At 46.2% G+C, this 20,000-nt stretch overlaps 1 protein-coding gene across 1 annotated transcript in view; it reads left to right on the top strand.

Moving 5' to 3' along the window:
• asap3 (ArfGAP with SH3 domain, ankyrin repeat and PH domain 3) overlaps window positions 1–20,000 on the top strand; it is a 104,822-nt gene that overhangs the window by 13,759 nt on the left and 71,063 nt on the right. Inside the window, exon 2 of the mRNA XM_063184024.1 lies at window positions 3,996–4,068. Coding sequence (XP_063040094.1) covers window positions 3,996–4,068 — 73 coding nt within the window. The remainder of the gene's footprint in view (window positions 1–3,995; window positions 4,069–20,000) is intronic.

The raw sequence follows: 20,000 nt of genomic DNA, 5'->3' as shown, positions 1-20,000 counted from the left end.
GACCCAATTCTGGGTCCCCCTCTTTCCCAGGGCCCGGGACAACTGACCCCATTGCTCCCCCTTTCTCTGCTTTCCTGCTCCTCAGTCCTCTTGGTTCTTGCCTAGTGAGTGAGCTAAGTCCCACAGTGTTCATTGATTCATGGCTAAAGACTGAAACACACACACACACACACACACACACACACACACACACACACACACACACACACACACACACACACACACACACACACACACACACACACACACACGGCTAAAGACTGAGGGCAACAGATGGGATGCATTGTGAGCCTCACCCTGTTGTTTTTTATTTTAAAGACCTGTTCTGAATCAAATGGCTGACTTTAATATGGTTCGTTATGGAGTGGCGGTGTATGGATCACTGGATAGGGTAGTTGAGTAACGTGTGTGTCAGTGAAGAGGGCAGCAGGGAGAAGCATACGTTGTATTTACACTGCACACACACACACACACGCACACGCACACGCACACGCACACACTCACACACACACACACACACACGCACGTGCGCGCGCGCACACACACACGCGCGCACACACATGCACACACAGTCTCTGCTGCTGTAGTTATTAAAGCCAGCGGAGTGAAACAGAAACAAAGGCCATTCACTACACTACACTACACTACACTACACTACACTACACTACACTACACTACACTACACTACACTCACTACACTACACTACACTACACTACACTACACTACACTACACTACACTACACTACACTACACTACACTACACCTCACTACACTACACTACACTACACTACACTACACTACACTACACTACACTACACTACACTACACTACACTTCACTACACTACACTACACTACACTACACTACACTACACTACACCTCACTACACTACACTACACTACACTACACTACACTACACTACACTACACTACACTACACTACACCTCACTACACTACACTACACTACACTACACTACACTACACTACACTACACTACACTACACTACACTACACTACACTACACAAACAATCTAGTCATACATTCTATGACATTGAAGCCTCTTTCTTCAATATATCAAACAAGCATTGCAAACAGGAAAGTGAATTATAGTGATAGTGAATGATAGTAGTAGTCTATGGATTATTGAATAGGGTAGGATAGCTGGTAGGAAATAGGCCACTGGCACACAGCCAAGTCAATATGTAGTAACGGAGTATGGATTAGTGAATAAGGAAAGGGTAGTGACTATGCCACTGGCACATAAGCAGCGTATGGATGACTGAATAGGGTAGTTGGACAGTAGCCGTGTAGGGGTCATTTAAGTGTAGGGGTCATTAGCTTAGCCTAGCTCCTAGCTGTGCTCATTCACTTACACATTCAGTCACAGTAATGAGGATCAAACTTGAGAGTCATGTAGCATTAACAATGTTTGATACAACAACCTAAATGTTGAGTGAAATGGTCTGTAGGCATTTTTCTTTTGAACACAAAAGCCTGCGTGCGTCCGTGTGTGCGTGCGTGCGTGCGTCCGTGTGTGCGTTCGTGTTGGCGTGCCTGCATGCATGCGTGTGTTTATTAAATGCATATGCAGGCAAATGCTTGTGCAGTCAAGCCTATAAACCATCTGCAGCCTGTGAAAGTTGCTAGTGCTGCTGTTGCTGCTATGCCATTAAAGTGCAGGCTGCACAGCTGGAGCAGTGGGGTAGTTATAGTGGGACATAAAGCCTGCTCTGCTGAGGTCTGCTCTGCTCTGCTCTGCTGTGGTGTGGTGTGGTAGGACTGAATGGCCTCTTACAGGAATCACCCCAGGAGGGCACTGTAGTCTGGAGACACACACACACACACACACACACACACACACACACACGCACACACGCACACACGCACACATGCACACACACACACACACACACACACACACACACACACACACACACACACACACACACACACACACACACACACACACACACACACACACACACACACGCACACACGCACACACGCGCACACACGCACACACACACACACACACAGACACACACAGACACACACAGACGCACACAGACGCACACAGACGCACACACACGCACAAACACACACACACACGCACACGCACACACGCACACACGCACAAAGGACAGCCCTGTAGAGTTGGTTGTAGGCATGGTCCAAGCAGACATGGGTCTGGCATGTTAGCACGCATACACAACACAATACATGAACGTGAACACGTCATAGCATCTCATGGCGTCAGTGACCCTGTAGATACAGAAAGACATGATTCCTGACAATAAGGGGTCCTCTGGACCAGTCCTTTTCAACTGGTGTGCTGTTTGTGCCATGAGAGGTCGACAGGTGCGCCTTGGGAAATTATTCAATTTCATCTTGTTAAAAAACAATAGACAGACAAATATGTTTCCTCCAGACAGACTGATATGGCTCCTGCAGCCTCCGGGACCTGCAAGAGACCGACACACATGGTTGCAGGCAGCCTTCACAGCCCGTTAGAGACAGACAAACATGACAAACATGGTTCCAGCTGACTCAGTCTGAAAGCAGACAGACACATTCTCCCCTGTAACACTTTACTGGATGCAAGTGTCATACAGGTCCCTGTAGGGGTGGGAAATCTTTTTCATTCAAGGGGCCACTACACATTTTATAAAGTCCTCCAAGGGCCGTACTATGAACACAAACCCCTATTTCCCCTTGCAGTTTAGGCCTATATTGAAGGCGGCCACCTTTACAACAGACCCCATCTTTACTAGGTCCCTTAAAATATAACTTAATTGTATTGCCAATGTCTATCATTTCTTTACAAAACATGTCCTATTTCATGTGAAAGTGCATGACGTTAAAATTATGTCGGGCCGGATAAGATGGCCTCAAAGGCCGTAAACTGCCTTCGAGACAGAGGTTCCCCACCCCTGCTAGACTCACAGACTGGTATGATTCCATCAGATGGTGAAAGCATACACGTACACACTCCCCAGTCCTGAGTCCCCAGGCTCTGCTCTGCTCTGCTGTGCTGTGTCTAATGATGAAGGTTACCTGTGTCACCTAAAGGAAATGAGACTCACAGTCTGTTGATAGCGTGGGAAAGTTTAGCTTGCTCTGACTCATTGCAACTGTTGTGGAGGAGGAGAAGGAGGAATAACAGCACGGGAGGAGGAGGAGGAGGAGGAGGAGGAGAGTGCAGTGAGGAGGAGGGGTAGAGAGGAGGAGTAGAAAGAGGAGGATGAAGAAGGAGTAGTAGGAGGAGGAGGAGTCTGCAGTGTTGACACGTACACAGCCCTGACATGGCCGCCGTCATCATGTGTTTAGGTGCTGGTGTATGCGTCACCACAGTAACCCTTACCTGAACCTGTCATGATGTCATGCACGCTAATCCTGCTGTTGTGTTGTGATTTAGAGAGGCCATTCTCAACTGCTGACTAAACTTACAGAAACCTCTCCCTTTCTCCTCTCTCTCCACCTCTGTTTTTCTCCATCTCTCCCTTTCTCCCTACCTCTCCCTTTCTCCCTTTCTCTCTCTCTCTCTCTCTCTCTCTCTCTCTCTCTCTCTCTCTCTCTCTCTCTCTCTCTCTCTCTCTCTCTCTCTCTCTCTCTCTCTCTCTCTCTCTTTCTTTTTGTCTCTCTCTACCTCTCCGTCTCTCCCTTTCTCCCCCCCCTCTCTTTCTCCCCCCTCTCTCTTTCTATTGGTCTCTCCCTTCCTCTCCCTCTCTACCTTTTCTCTCTTCTTCCTAACTCTCCTCTACCTTCCTCTCAAATTCAAATTCAAATTCAAATTCAAAAGTGCTTTATTGGCATGACAAAAGACATTTTGTATTGCCAAAGCATGGTACATAACATATATAAGACAACAATAAGAGGAACAGTAAGACATAAGAAAATTATAATTAATTAATTATTGATTATTGATTAATTATCCTCTCTCTATGCTCCATGTGCTGACGTTTTGTCCCCTTTTTCTCCTCTCTCCCTCCTGCAGTCTCTGGATGTGGATCAGACTGCTCTGCAGAGGCTGAAGAAGTCTGTGAAGGCCATACACAACTCTGGAATAAGTAAGACTAGTACACACACACACACACACACACACACACACACACACACACACACACACACACACTCACTCACTCACTCACTCACTCACTCACTCACTCACTCACTCACTCACTCACTCACTCACTCACTCACTCACTCACTCACTCTCTCTCTCTCTCTCTCTCTCTCTCTCTCTCTCATTCTCTCTCTCTCTCTCTCTCTCTCTCTCTCTCTCTCTCTCTCTCTCTCTCTTTCTCTCTTTCTCTCCCTCTCCCTCTCCCTCTCCCTCTCTCTCTCACTCACTCACTCACTCACTCACTCACTCACTCACTCACTCACTCACTCACTCACTCACTCACTCACTCACTCACTCACTCACTCACTCACTCACTCACTCACTCACTCACTCACTTCACTCACTCACTCACTCACTCACTCACTCACTCACTCACTCACTCACTCACTCACTCACTCACTCACTCACTCACTCACTCACTCACTCACTCACTCACTCACTCACTCACTCACTCACTCACTCACTCACTCACTCACTCACTCACTCACTCACTCACTCACTCACTCACTCACTCACTCACTCACTCACTCACTCACTCACTCACTCACTCACTCACTCACTCACTCACTCACTCACTCACTCACTCACTCACTCACTCACTCACTCACTCACTCACTCACTCACTCACTCACTCACTCACTCACTCACTCACTCACTCACTCTCTCTCTCTCTCTCTCTCTCTCTCTCTCTCTCTCTCCCTCTCTCTCTCTGTCTCTCTCTCTCTCTCTCTCTCTCTCCTCTCTCTCTTCTCTCTCTCTCTCTCTCTCTCTCTCTCTCTCTCTCTCTCTCTCTCTCTCTCTCTCTCTCTCTCTCTCTCTCTCTCTCTCTCTCTCTCTCTCTCTCTCTCTCTCCCGCGCTCGATCTCAAAAAGAGACAGCACACAAATACAGTACAGACCTCACACCACTGTCAACAGACACACATCACACACACTCACACAGCAAAAGCAAAACCATATGGCTTCAAGACCGACTAAAATCATGGCGGTTCACATAAGGCACGCAATCCAGATTTGCCCCATAACATTGATGAAACGCTGCTGGACATACAGCATGTACAACAGAAGATGTCCCCGTCTGGCAGGGGCTGCAGTTCTCTCCTGAAGTGACCCTACCAGCTGCAGACCGGCAACACGGACAAGGACAAAGGCAGCCATGCACAGCACAGCAAAGACAAAGTGCAGAGTTTTTTATTTAGATTGAGAGTTTAAGTGTGTTAGAGAGAGTTCCGTTTCCGACAAAGTGTGTAGCGCTGCTCTGCCAAAGTGTCATTCCACTGTTTTCAATATAACCCAGCACATCAGTGCCGATATCCACCACGGATGTCGGCTGTAGTTAAGGGGAGACCTCTATTTTGTCTGCCATTGACTATTCATTCCGTGCTGTCATGAAATTGACCATTCACTGTGTGTAGTACGTCTGTGCCAGTGTGCGGGGGTAACCGAAATTGTCGGAACCAATAGTTCTCTCTAGTACTGTCGGAAGCAGTTTGCGGAGGCCCTCAGTGTGTGTACCTTATTGCACTTATTGTACTTAATTACACATTTTGGACTCCATTGTTGTCAATACAACCCCGTACACTGGCGTCGATGTCTGCTGACGTTGTCTTTTGATCACAAGTGGAGGATTGAGCTCTTCTTTTGTCGGAGCTGCCCGTCAAAATCCATTGTTGAATACATCAGCTGCCACAGTTGTTTGCTGCATAAAATGAACCCCCAGCATGAGGGGGCAACCTAATACTTTAAATATTTAGAGATCGTTAGCACCCACACAGATAACATTGGCCCAGAAAGATGAGACCATTTTAGAAAAACAAATCAGAGACATAGCTTCAGCATTTCATTGATTATGTGCCCTTAATGTGATTATGCCTGATGCTTCATGCTTGTTTTAACATGGTGCCATATGTTATGTACTGCATTTAGATACACATATCTGCCATACCAGCAGTTATACGCTGTGTCTAGTGATTTGACAACCTTTAGAAACGTCTTTTAGATGTCCACTTGTTAAGAAATAGGAAGAATGTTGCGTGCTGCATTTTATTGAACTACTAGCTTATGTGTTGGTTAGTAGCAGTTGAGGAATAATGTTGGTGCGTTGGAGGTGATTATTGTCTGTGTCTTATGCAGGGCTCTAAATCAACTTTTTCCACCACCAGCCAATTTGGCTAGTAGACATTTTTTCTTACTAGCCAAATGGAAGGTCAACTAGCCATTTTTTTCTCACCAAAATAAACCATGCGTTAATTATGTTGCTTTTAATTATTTTATTAAACTAGGCTATGTCCTCAACACAGATAAACAATATTATTATGAATATATTATGAATTATACTCAATATAATTCAGTCTATTCTATAATTATTTAGTAATTATATTTTTATTACCTGCATTTCATTATTTTTCATTCCATTTCCATATACTGCACAGACAGCCAAACACTAGCCTATTACCTCACACACCATCACCCAAACCTCATACAGTATAGGCCTACAACTCACACAAACACAGCATGCCTTCAACACTAATGTCACACACATACCAGACTTTCAACATACACTAGCCAAACACACACACAACCAAACACTGCAAAACCACATATCCCCTACACAGCATCACTTCACACACAGTGGGCCAAATACCATGGACAATGCACAGAAGACAGGTGAAGGGGAGAAGAGATGAAGGGAGGAGAAGGAGACGGAGAGGAGGACAGGAGACACCCGCACGTGCACGCACGCACACACACCTACACAGTGCGTGAATGATGTCTGCATTGTGTGTTTATGCTGCTGCTGCGTGACACCTTCAAGTTCCTCCAGGTCAAATTAATATTAGCTTTACTTACGATGCGCTTGGAATGACAATTACCGTTACGCTATGTCAACTAGATATCCAATAACACCACGGACACCATGCTTACTTTGTTACTTTCTTCGCTAGTTTTTGATATATATTTTTTTTCACTTATTCGTATATCCATGTCAAACTCGTGCAGGGTATTTGCGATGGCGTGGGCGTTATTAGGAAACGACAACTCCATCGTTTGTAGTTGCGAGGACCTCGCAAATATCAGACGGCTTCTGATGGCAACGACACTGTTTTGACAGACAGCTGTCCTGTCCCTCCACTCACTCACTCACGCTGTTTTCGCTCCACCAATAGGCCTACTCTATTTCACCGTCACAACAGTTACGCTGCTATTACTTGCATTCATCGACACATAACCGTGCTTTAACCACTGCCACATTATTTTTCATCTGACCAAAACCTACAAAACCAAAGTAATCCGCGCTAGTCCGCTCATTGAACATATTTTATCAACACTAGTTCCAGCGCGCGGGTATCAAACACGCAGCCAATGGATGTGAGGCTGCCTTATTGTGATTAACGGTCAGCCAATGGGTGTGGGCTACATCATGACGGTAGGACTAATGCTCGTGGGTAATGTAGGCGACGTTTTAACGTTCATCAGACGGCAGCTACAGATCTGTGCGGGCAGCTGTTTAACGTTCAGTCGGGCGCGCGCTACCGGCCAATTTGGCTAGTGGATGATTTTTTCTACCAGCCAAAATGATTTTTCACCCGCATTTGGCGTGTTGGCGTGCGTTAATTTAGAGCCCTGGTCTTATGTAATAGTTATTGGAAAAGTATGCACATATTCCAGATTCCATGTTCTGCACCTACATGTTTGTTCTTTCACTCTCTTTCACTCTCTCTTTTTCACTCTCTCTTTCACTTTCTCAGACACAGACACAGACACAGACACAGACACAGACACAGACACAGACACAGACACACACACACACACACACACACACACACACACACACACACACACACACACACACACACATACACACACACACATACACACACACACATACACACACACACATACACACACACACATACACACACACACACACACACACACACACACACACACACACACACACACACACACACACACACACACACACACAGAACACACACGACTCCATGCACAGAACATGCACAGTATCTATCTGCAATCCCCCTCTAGTGCTATCTGTCTTTGGAGTTTAGAAGTCATACCTGCAAGTACATGTCTTGAGTTTCTTTTAGACAACATAATGACTATAAAATGTACCTGCCGCAGAAGAGAGAGAGAGACAGACCGACAGACAGACAGACAGACAGACAGACCCACAGACCCACAGACCCACAGACCCACAGACCCACAGACAGACAGACAGACAGACAGACAGACAGACAGACAGACAGACAGACAGACAGACAGACAGACTCTGTCACATCATATCATATCATTGCCTGACTGGCCGTCCTGTGTTAAATGTTGTTGAATGAGCCTTGTGTAAGACGTGGAGTGTGTCAGTGGCATGGCCCGGTAGCTGGAGAAGACAAGTGCCACGCTGTTCAACACAATGACAACTCATGAAGGCTGTTACACCCACCGGTCACGCTATTTTGAGGGTAATCACACATAGTACACACACACACACACACACACACACACACACACACACACACACACACACACACACACACACACACACACACACACACACACACACACACACACACACACACACACACACACACACACACACACACACACACACACACACTAAGGGGTCACTGTGTGGACTTCATCACACTCAGGCACTGACTTGTATGTAACAGGAAATCTTGCTCTGTGGTTTGTGTGTGAGGGAGTTGGGTTTTTCAGGGTTTTTTTTCTTGAGAGAACTTCACACACTATGTTCATATGCCGTACACTTATTGCAGACACATCGTCTATAAACACACACATCATATCCCCTTACTCCTTTTGAAATGTTCCTCTTTCAATTTGAGAACTCGTCTCTAATTGCCAGCCGATGTCTATGGACATGGACTCCGCTGTGCGGGGTTGTATTGAAAACAATGGAATCAAACTTTTGCGGAGCAGTGTACTTTGTCAGAGCCGGTGTGCGGAGGCCCTTACAAAACACATATGGTTCTTGAAGAATATTTCCTGATAGTAGTACCAGTGGCGAAAGAATTGCACATGCCAGGGCAGAATACTATTGATACGGGTGACCATGGAGCCCCCACCATCAATACGGGAAGGCCCTTGACCCAGGGGCAACCCCACCATAACGCCGCCCCTGAGTCGTGTATAGTATCGTAGTAAGTCAAAGTCAGATTTTATTGTCAATTTTTTCGCATTCACTTGCCATAAAGAGGAATCGAAAGCCATAGATAGACATAGACAAGTAAACAGGATAGACATTGAAGTGCAAAACAGGACAACAATGACAGATGTTGTATTGTACCCACCCTAGGTCTAACAAGTAGTTAGCATTTAAGCTGAAGTCTAGACTGAACAACAATAGTATGTGTGCGTTCTACTTTGAGGATAGGCCTAAGAACTGCACCACTTTATATGAGAACCGTAGTACCTTTGGGAACCATACCACTTAAATGAAAAACAATAATAAGTAGTACGTGTGTGTTCTGTATTGAGGACGCTTAAGTCAGAGAACCATACCACTTTTAGAACTGTAGTACCTTTGAAAACCCTACCACTTTAGAAATAGTACCTTTGAAAACCCTACCACTTTAGAAATAGTACCTTTGGGGACCGTACCACGTGAGAACTTAATAAAAACAACAATTAGTAGTATGTGTGTGTTCTACTTTGAGGATAAGCCAGCGAACTGTTCCACTTGAGAACTGTAGTACCTTTGGCGTTGGATCAGGGGAATGCAAGCCCTCTGCTCCAGACCACAGCGACCAAGATTTACAATAGAGACAGGCAGAGACAGATTTAGTTGTTTTGATTTCATCCTTTCCCGAGGTTTTTAAGTCCTGCTTGGAGACACTGCAGCCCTTCACGCAGAGAGGAAGTGTGTGTGTGTGTGTGTGTGTGTGTGTGTGTGTGTGTGCGTGTGCGTGTGCGTGTGCGTGTGCGTGTGCGTGCGCGTGTGCGCGTGCGTGTGCTTACTTTGTATGTGTGTATGTGCACGTGTGTGTGTGTCCGCGTGCATACGAGCGCGTGCGTGCGTGCGCGTTCTCAATATGCTCGTCCTCACATTCGTATAGAGTAGACTTCTTCATATACTGTACTGTAGCTGTAGGGAACTGCCACATGTTTGTGTGTGTGTGTGTGTGTGTGTGTGTGTGTGTGTGTGTGTGTGTGTGTGTGTGTGTGTGTGTGTGTGTGTGTGTGTGTGTGTGTGTGTGTGTGTGTGTGTGTGTGTGTGTGTGTGTGTGTGTGTGTGTGTGCTGGAGATGATGGTGGCTTCCCGGCAAGCGCATGTTTCAGCTCTGCTTCTCATTTACTCCCCTCTGCATCTTTTTCATTTTCTCTCTCTCTTTCTCCCTCTCCCCCCCCTCTCTCTCTCTCTCTATCTCTATCTCTCTCTCTCTTTCTCACTCTTTCTCTCCCTTCTCTCTCCTTAGTCCACACTGCATACTAGCACTCCTCTTTTTCGTTCTTTCTCTTTCTCTGTTCCCTTTCTTTTTCGCACTGTCTCGCTCCCTCTCTTTGTCTTTCTCTTAACTCCCCACTGCATGGCACTCTTTATTCCTTCTTTATCACTCTGTTCCCTCTATTTCTTGCTCTCTTCTTGCTTTCTTCCTCTCTCTCCTACCCACTGCATGCATGTCATTCCTCTTTTTTTATTCCCTCTCTACAAGGGCTGTAATTAACAATATTGTATTGAACTCAGAAATCGTGAGACACAAAGTCATGATACTTCATCGTGGTGCAAGAAGGCAGTATTGTGATTTGCTCTTTCAAAAGTTGTTGCCCTTCAGTCCAGAGAGAAACCACATGATGCATCCAAGCTTCAAATCATTATCATTATTGTCTTTAAACCATCATAGTTTTTATTTACACTACTTTTATATTATAATGTTGGCAAATGACAAAAGGCAAATTAATTAATTTAAAAAGATACATTTAAAAAAGCTGGGCTGTATCGAACCGCAGGTCAAAGCTCGTGGTACGAACCAAATCGTGAGTTGAGTGTATCGTCACAGCCCTAGTCTCCACCACGAATTTCCCTCTCTTTCTTGCTGTCTCTCCCTCTCTGTCTTTCTCTTTCTCACTTAACTATTGTATTTAACTTCATTTTCTCTCTCTCTCTTTCTCTCTCTCTCTCCATCTCTCTCTCTCTATCTCTCTCACACACACACACTCAGTCATGATTCCCTTTCTTGCACATTCTTCCTTCTTTAATTTTCTTCTTCAACACTTTCACTTTCTCTCCCTCCCTCTCTCTCTGTCCATCCATCGTTCACCTCCCCCTCTCCTTCTGGTCCTCTTCTCCCACCGCAGAGCTCTGCTGCCAGTGTGACTCAGAGCTATCTGAGGTTGCTGCTTGGGCAAGAGGGGATGTGTTTTTTTGGAGGAGCGAAATGACTGTTGAGTGAGCATGAGTGTTGGGTAGAAAGTCTCTTACAATGTCTCAAGTGGAGGGGAATGTATTGCGCTGTATAGCATAACCTACCTTTTGGCAGTATAGGGAAATGACAAAAAATATTGTGAATTTTGATATTGTAGGACAGCAACATTGATATCACAATATAAATTCGATATATTGCACAGCCATCATAGACAGACACCCCTGCTATTTCTTTTTAGATGTATACTTTACCACACCATGCCACACTGGGCGAAACACATCACTCTCACTCATACAATCTTTCACACATGCTAAAAACTAGCACATTCCCTCACAAGCACACGCCCTCACTCACTCGCTGGAAGTGTTTCACATGCTGTCTCTATGTCACACACACTCTCACAATCGCTGGCACAAACACACACACACACACACACACTCGGATGCACACATACACACACACACACGCATGCACGCAGGCACACTCAGATGTGTACACGCATACACACACACCCACCTCCATGCTGGTGAAATGCGGGTGTCCATAGACAAGCAGAGTGTGCATTGTCAGGAAGCGGGGGGCCCTCCTCCCCATGTTACTGGAATGAACCCATCTGATTCTGGTTAGCATGGCCAGGAGAGAGAGAGGGGGGGGTGGGGGGGGGGGGGGTAGTGGGAGGAGCGGGAGTATGGCTGTGTGTGTGTGTGTGTGTGTGTGTGTGTGTGTGTGTGTGTGTGTGTGTGTGTGTGTGTGTGTGTGTGTGTGTGTGTGTGTGTGTGCGTGTGCGCGTGCGCGTGTGCGCGCGCGTGTGTGTGTGTGGGCATGCATATGTAGTGAGTGTGGGAAGTAGTGCTTAGCTTTCTTCTACTATTTTAATCAGTGTGCGTGTGTGTGCGTGTGTGTGCCTGTATGTGTTGAGGTGATGTAAATTATTCTTGCAGTGTGAATGTGTTTACAGTTGCAAGTGTGTGTGTGTAAGTGTGACTCAGCCTGTACCGTTGGGGCAACACACGCACACACGCACACACGCACACGCACACGCACACGCACACGCACACGCACACGCACATGAGTCATCTAAACGTTAAGATTCAAAAACATTCAGCCGTTTAATAACTTCCAGTCACCAGCATTCACACACACCTGCTTATATTCCCCCGTACACACACACACACACACACACACACACACACACACACACACACACACACACACACACACACACACACACACACACACACACACACACACACACACACGGCTGATAAAGAATGGTGATAACAAAACTGGAAAATAGAACCAGGAAGTTACATTTTTCCTTCTTTAGTCATCCTTTTATTGTTCGGTTTTGTTTTTACCACTACCTCGACCTAGACAGAGGCATTTTTCTGTATTTGTGTCTTTCTAAGGGCCTCCGCACACCGGCTACGACAAAGTGCAGAGCACAGCTCTGCAAAAGTCCTTGTACTTCGGCTGGCGATTAGGGACGAGTTCTATTTCGTCGGAGTAGCCCATTGACTGTGGTGAAATTGTGATGATCGGGGTTCGGAATTGTGTCAGAAGCGAAAGTGCTCCGCAGTTCTGTCGGAACCGATGTGCGAAGGGCCTAACGCTGTGTAGTCCAAACCTGTACTAGGCAGATGTAGCCAAAAAAGACAGCTGAAGTGATTTTGGAAACAAAAACAGCCAGTGAAACTCAATGCTTAACTTATAAAGTATTTACAAAGTAGTGGAGTAGAAAACTTTGAATTAGTGAAGTAACTGCTACCAAGTAGGCGTGCAACAACGCTGATTAATTTAGTGCATGTTGAAGTCCATGTTGTAGTTCTTTGTGGAGTAATGTGTGCTGCAATGGTGTGGTGTGCAGCACGATTAGTCCTACCTGTTGAGAGAACAAGAAAGCCAGAAATGGTTTAAGCTCTAATCGCGATGTAGTAGAGTAATACACGTACACAAGTTGCGAAATATAAAGTTCTTAATAACTAAAGGAACAGTTGAAGTCCATTGTGGAGTAAGTTAATGTGTGGTGCATTTGTATACGCTGTGCAATAGGATCACGTTTGTTCTTTTTCCTGCTGAAAGAATAAGAAAGGAGGGCTGAATTGTATGGTGTGGAAAGAAAAAGAAAGAAGGGATGGCCTTTATGGAGTGGAAAGGAAAAAGAAAGACTGAATGAACCCAGCACAGAAGGGTGGTTGGTAGAGCCAACTTTCTGTGCTTTCAGCAACCAAACTGTGAAATGTTTATGTCTTGAACCCCATGTGCTCTGTCTTTTTCTGTCTGTGTACTGCCGGTCTGCCTGTCTGTGTCCCTGTCTGTGTACTGCCGGTCTACCTGTCTGTGTGTATGCCTGCCTGTCTGCCTGTCTGTCTGCCTGCCTGCCTGCCTGTCTTCCTGCTTCTTTCAACCTCTCACATTTGTACTCAAAAAACGTGGTCTTGCATAAATTCTCTATCTGCTTCTTTCTGACAAGCATGCATGCATGCACATAGACACACACACACACACACGCACGCACGCACCGGCGTAGACACCCTCAGACACACACGTACACACTCATACATACCAACACGAAGATCCATACATAGTCAGGATCTTGGATGTTTTGATTATCTCTGAACACACGCAGACAGACAGACAGACAGACAGACAGACAGACAGACAGACAGACAGACAGACAGACAGACAGACAGACAGACACACACACACACACACACAGACACACATACACACACAGACACAGACACACACACACACACACACACACACACACACACACACACACACACACACACACACACACACACACACACACAGAGTTTGTGGCCGCATGTGGCCCCTTCCTCTCATAGTGGCTCTTCCAGGATCTGGTGGTTTGTGTTTGTTGGCTGCAGGAGAGAGGGTGAGGGTCTGTGCGTGCGTCCCTGTGTTCTCGTGCACGTGCGTTTGTGTCTGTACGTGCGCTTATGTCTGTGCCTGCGTGCCTGCGTGCCTGCGTGCCTGCGTGCCTGCGTGCCTGCGTGCCTGCGTGCCTGTGTGAGTTAGAGAAGGGACTTGATGTTGCTCTGTGCTTTGGTCCTGCTATTAAGCTTGGGATACTGTTTTTCCAGCTTAGCACAGCCCATTCATTAGCCGTTCACATGTGTTTGCATAGAACAAGGTTCTCCTTGTATGCACAGAGAACCCACGACTCCGCTGGGCGTGTGTGTTCACTTCACATGCAAGTTCAAACGCACACACGCACACACGCATGCAGGAACGCAGGCACGCAGGCACGCAAACTTCCACACACATCACATCTGACACACCCATGCATTGTTTTCCTCTGATTGTAATGAAACCCATGCATGCATCTTATGATTCCTCTCTTGTGTCCTGCTCCACTCGGCCTCCATTCTCAGACACACTCTCTCTCACACACACACCCTCTATTAAAGACCTGTGATGTGTTGACGTATTCCAGACGCTGCTCTTCTCTCTCTCTTTCTCGCTCTCTCGATCTCTCTCTCGCTCTCTCGCTCTCTCTCTCTCTTTCTCGCTCTCTCGATCTCTCTCTCTCTCAAATTCAAATTCAAATTCAAATTCAAAGTTAGCTTTATTGGCATTACTCAAATCCCAGGTGTTGCTCAAGCTGACATACAATAATAATAACAAGGAAAAAAATAATATATATGTTTTTAATCTCTCTCTCTCTCTCTCTCTCTCTCTGTCTCTCTCTCTCTGTCTCTCTCTCTCTCTCTCTCTCTCTCTCGCGCCTTTCCTCCATACTTGTTTTTAATTCCACTTCACTCCTCTTTGAAGCTGCTGTAAGCAATGTGGCATCCTCTTCAGCATCTAAATCAGCTCTTTGTAACACAGTAAGTGCTCCCCTACGAACCAAGCACTCTCTCTCTCTCTCTCTCTCTCTCTCTCTCTCTCTCTCTCTCTCTCTCTCTCTCTCTCTCTCTCTCTCTCTCTCTCTCTCTCTCTCTCTCATTCCTTTGGCTTGCAGAGAGCAGGGATGTAGGAGGTAAATACCCGGTCTGTCTTTTGGACCATGACAGAATGGCAGAGGTTGCCAGGGACCTGTCTTTCTTTCTTTCTCTCCATCTTCTCTCTGTCTTCTCCCTCTCTTCCTCTCTCTCCTTGTCTCACACTTTCTTTTTCACCCCGGAGTTGCCAGAGACTTGAGTTGTCCTCTCTTTTTGTCCTCTCTATCTTTTCAATTCCTTCTCTCTCTCCCTTCTATTCCTCTCTCTTTGAAACTCTCCTTGTTTATCTTTCTTTTCACCGTCTTTCTTTTGTCTCTTTGTTTCTTTTCCCTCTTTCACGTTGTTTCTTTTGCACCCCAGAGTTGCCAGAGATCTGTCCCCCATTTCCTCTCCCTTCTCTCTCCTATTCTACTGTGTCAGTGGCGGAACAGTTGCGCTCAGGGCCCCAGGGCAAAACTGATAGTGCATCCCCATACAGCAGGGGTCAGGAACCTATGGCTCTAGAGCCACATGTGGCTCTTTTGGGAACTGTATATGGCTCTTACTTATCTTTGCCAACCATCCCTAAAAAATATGGAATCATCCAGCTTTTATGAATTCAAGTACGGGTTCCATATAGAGTTGAAACGGGACAAGGGAGGTTAAGTAAGGGTTAACGTTCGGCGAGAAGGTCGCTACCGTGGAATAGCAGCACGACAGAGAGAATCTTTAGACCCCGACGCGGAGCGGAGGGGTCTTGTTCTCTCTGAAGTGCTGCTATTCCACAAAGCGACCGACTCTGCGAAAGTTAACCCGCTTATTATATGGATATACTTAAATGATTCACACATGGCGGGGACATTTATTTAGGCCTATTTAATGTTAAGTCTATTATAGTTTTTAATGTCAAAAGATTGTTGCTGCGCAAAACAAAACAGTGCCGTTGTGGAACACCGCTAGGCAACAGCTAGGTAGCCAGGACAACAGGTGTTGTCTATCACAGCAGCTGATTAGAGTCTTGTTGAAAAGTCGCTTTAGCAGTGTTCTGTCTTGTTGCCATTGACAGCGGTCTATTATAGACCAACCCGTCCGTTATCGAAAAATAACAGACGTGCGAACGTTGGGGAGCCCCGTTGAAATGAATGGAGCATTCGACCGATGACGTCACACCATATAATAAAAAGTGTTAAAATCTCCCAGACCGGGACCTCGCCATAATGAAGTTGACAGTTGGCAACCCTATTACCTGTTATCAATAAAAGTAATAACTTGACAGTACACTCTAAAAGTGTTGCTTTTGATTGTATTCTGTGTTTTTAAAATGGTATGGCTCTAATGAAAATATATTTTTATTTATATTTATTTGCCGTTTATGGCTCTCTCCACCAAAGAGGTTCCTGACCCCTGCTACAGCTTGCCATGGTCATAATTGGGCACCTACCACCAATCAGGAGGGCCCTGGGCCCAGGGGCAAATCCCCTGCTTTCTCCCCATATAAATCCACCCCTGTACTAATTGCTGTGTCTCTCTACCTCTGCATTGCTGCCATATCAATGGCACACAAAAGAGTTTCTGTAACTTCGCCGGTCGCGATATCGCATTCCTTCCTCCCAATCACTTTGTGCACTCAGCATAAAGCATTTCAGTATTTTTGCAGCAGTGCATCACATTTTCTCTTTCCCCTTCACCTATTTATTATTTTACTGTCTACGCTCTCTCCAAGTTTACATCCCAGCCATGATCATAGAAGACAAAAGAGTTTCAGTATGACTTTGACAGTTTATGACGTTCTCCACCCCCCTCCCTGTGGTATTTTACTGTCCATGCTAGCTGCACCTATCTCAGCCATATCCATGGAACACAAAGGCTCTCAGTATGACTGAAGCAGTTAGTGCATGCACAAACGCATACACGCATGTACGCACGCACTCAGACATGCACGCACACGCGCTCAAGCACGCATGCGCGCGCGCACACACACACACACACACACACACACACACACACACACACACACACACACACACACACACACACACACACACACACACACACACACACACACACACACACACACACTATGGCTGCAGTGTCACATATCACATATCCGCCCCTCTCTCTTACTTGATCCTGTTTGCATTTTCTGCAAATAATACAGTAACTTATCTCAGTTAAGTCCATGGAACGCAAAGAGTATCCAGTAATGCTAATGCAGTTATACTATCATACAGTACAAGGCTGCCGGAACGAGTTTTAAAGTGGTGGTGCATTTTTTCTTGATTCTTTATTTTTCAAAAGTGTTAGCCTACTACTGCTGCACTCAACTCGTTTGTCTGCAGTAAAAGTTGAGAAAGCCTCATTTAGGGAGCCTAAAAGTGGGGATGCAAATGCACCACCACTGCATCTCCTTTTCCGGCACCTACAGTACGTATTCCCCCTCCAGGCTCTTATTTAGTACCGTCCATGTTTTCCGCACGTCCGACTCTGTATCTCAGTAATCTTTGTTAGTGGGGCACAAAGGGCTTCAGTATTCCGGACCGTGTGTATCTCATCACGGCTTACCGCAAGCTTTAATTTATCCATGCTGTTCATGTTGTCAGTGTAAACACACGGCCATAATGAAAGCTTCAAACAAGGAGTTTGGAGAGGAGAGGAGAGGCTTGGAGCCTGAGTCAGGGTCATGACAAGTTACTGTGGAGGCTTAGCAGTAAGTGCTGCCCACTCCCCCACTGAGTGTGTGTGTGTGTGTGTGTGTGTGTGTGTGTGTGTGTGTGTGTGTGTGTGTGTATGTGTGTGTGTGTGTGTGTGTGTGTGTGTGTGTGTGTGTGTGTGTGTGTGCGTGCGTGCGTGCGTGCGTGCGTGCGTGCGTGCGTGCGTGCGTGCGTGCGTGCGTGCGTGCGTGCGTGCGTGCGTGCGTGCGTGCGTGCGTGCGTGCGTGCGTGCGTGCGTGCGTGCGTGCGTGCGTGCGTGCGTGCGTGCGTGCGTGCGCGAGTGCATGTGCGCGCGTGCGTGTGTGTGTGGAGGGGTCAGAGTTCACCATAACAACCTCCCGCAGTCTCCCTAACACACACACACACACACACACACACACACGCACACACACACACACACACACACACACACACACACACACACACACACACACACACGCACACGCACACGCACACACACACACACACACTTCAACTCCCCCAAACCCAAACCCCGGTCCTTCTCATGACACAGTTATGCTTTTCAGATGACTCACATTTCGGGGTCTGAAAAACAAGGCTGTGTTTTCATTGGCTGCTCAGTGTTCGGTGGCGTCCTCTTCAGTGCTACGAACCAACTCTCATTTTTCAACCTTCGTTGGCCCAAGGTACACTTTCTCCAATGGGAAAATTCTCAAGGCATGCCACCAACAGAAAAGTAAAAGAAATGGAAGTCTGTAGCTTATATACGTATCTGTAGCTTGTGTATAATTAGACACTGTCCTTCTTACCAAAGCGCCTTGAATATGGCTCAAAGAAACGCAAAGAAAAAGGTCTTCTACAGTCATATATAATGAAAAATGAAATGTGTTTCAGCCAAATTAGGTGCAAATGAATTTTTCATGAAAATTTCCAAAAGTACAATTGATGATCTCTTGCAGCAAGCTAGTACGTATGCCATGCCACAGTGGATGAAAATGACTAACCGACTCTCAGATTTTGTCTGTTGTCGTTGGCTGTTTTGACTATGGTGGAGTTTAGGCAACCAAAAAGGCAAAGTTGTGTTATTCGTGCACTTCAGAGAAGATCTGACTCAAAGAGTTTCTTCTGTGTGTGTGTGGCTGAAGATCTGTGCCTCGATAGTTTCCCACTGGTTTCGTCGGGGTCAACTTCACTTGCCGTTGTTATCTTCTGTTTTCGTTTTTGATCCCTGTGTATGTGTGCATGCGTGCGTGCGTGCATCAGACTGTGCATTCATGTATTGTGAATAATACATCTCAATGCTTCTCCGGACTGCATACGTCTCAATGCGTCTCTGTACTGCATATGTCTCAATGCATCTCTGGACTGCATACGTCTTAATGCTTCTCCGGACAGCACACGCCTGCTGAAACTCGAGTCCTTTGGTAGGCAGCCTGAATAAATCTCGGGGCTGTTCTTGCGTCCTAGTGATTTGGGACGCGTCCACAGGCCTACGGTGTTTGGTCTGTGATTTGGGACGCGGCCACAGGCCCATGGTGTTTGGTCTGTGGTCTGCGGTGACTAAAATAAGAGGCACATAAGTGGGGGGAGAAACGGCCAAGAATCTGGTGTTCAAGCCGACTCTGGCTGCCTTGGCTTACCGTGGCTCGCTATCCATAGTTGCTAGCTAGTTGGCTACGTAGGTATTTGGAACTGTGAGGTTGCATTGGAGCCAGACAAGTGGTTAGCAATTAAAGCATGGGACTGTGGGAATATGATACCTGGACACATCTACCAAGTGCTTATTCAGGTCGTAGATACCTGATATCATGCTGATTTTTGTATTACCCATATTAAAGACATAGTTATTCTCCTC

The sequence above is a fragment of the Engraulis encrasicolus genome, chromosome 19 (genome assembly GCF_034702125.1).
Source record: "Engraulis encrasicolus isolate BLACKSEA-1 chromosome 19, IST_EnEncr_1.0, whole genome shotgun sequence".
NCBI lineage: Eukaryota > Metazoa > Chordata > Actinopteri > Clupeiformes > Engraulidae > Engraulis > Engraulis encrasicolus.
This window is presented reverse-complemented; position numbering and strand designations above follow the sequence as displayed.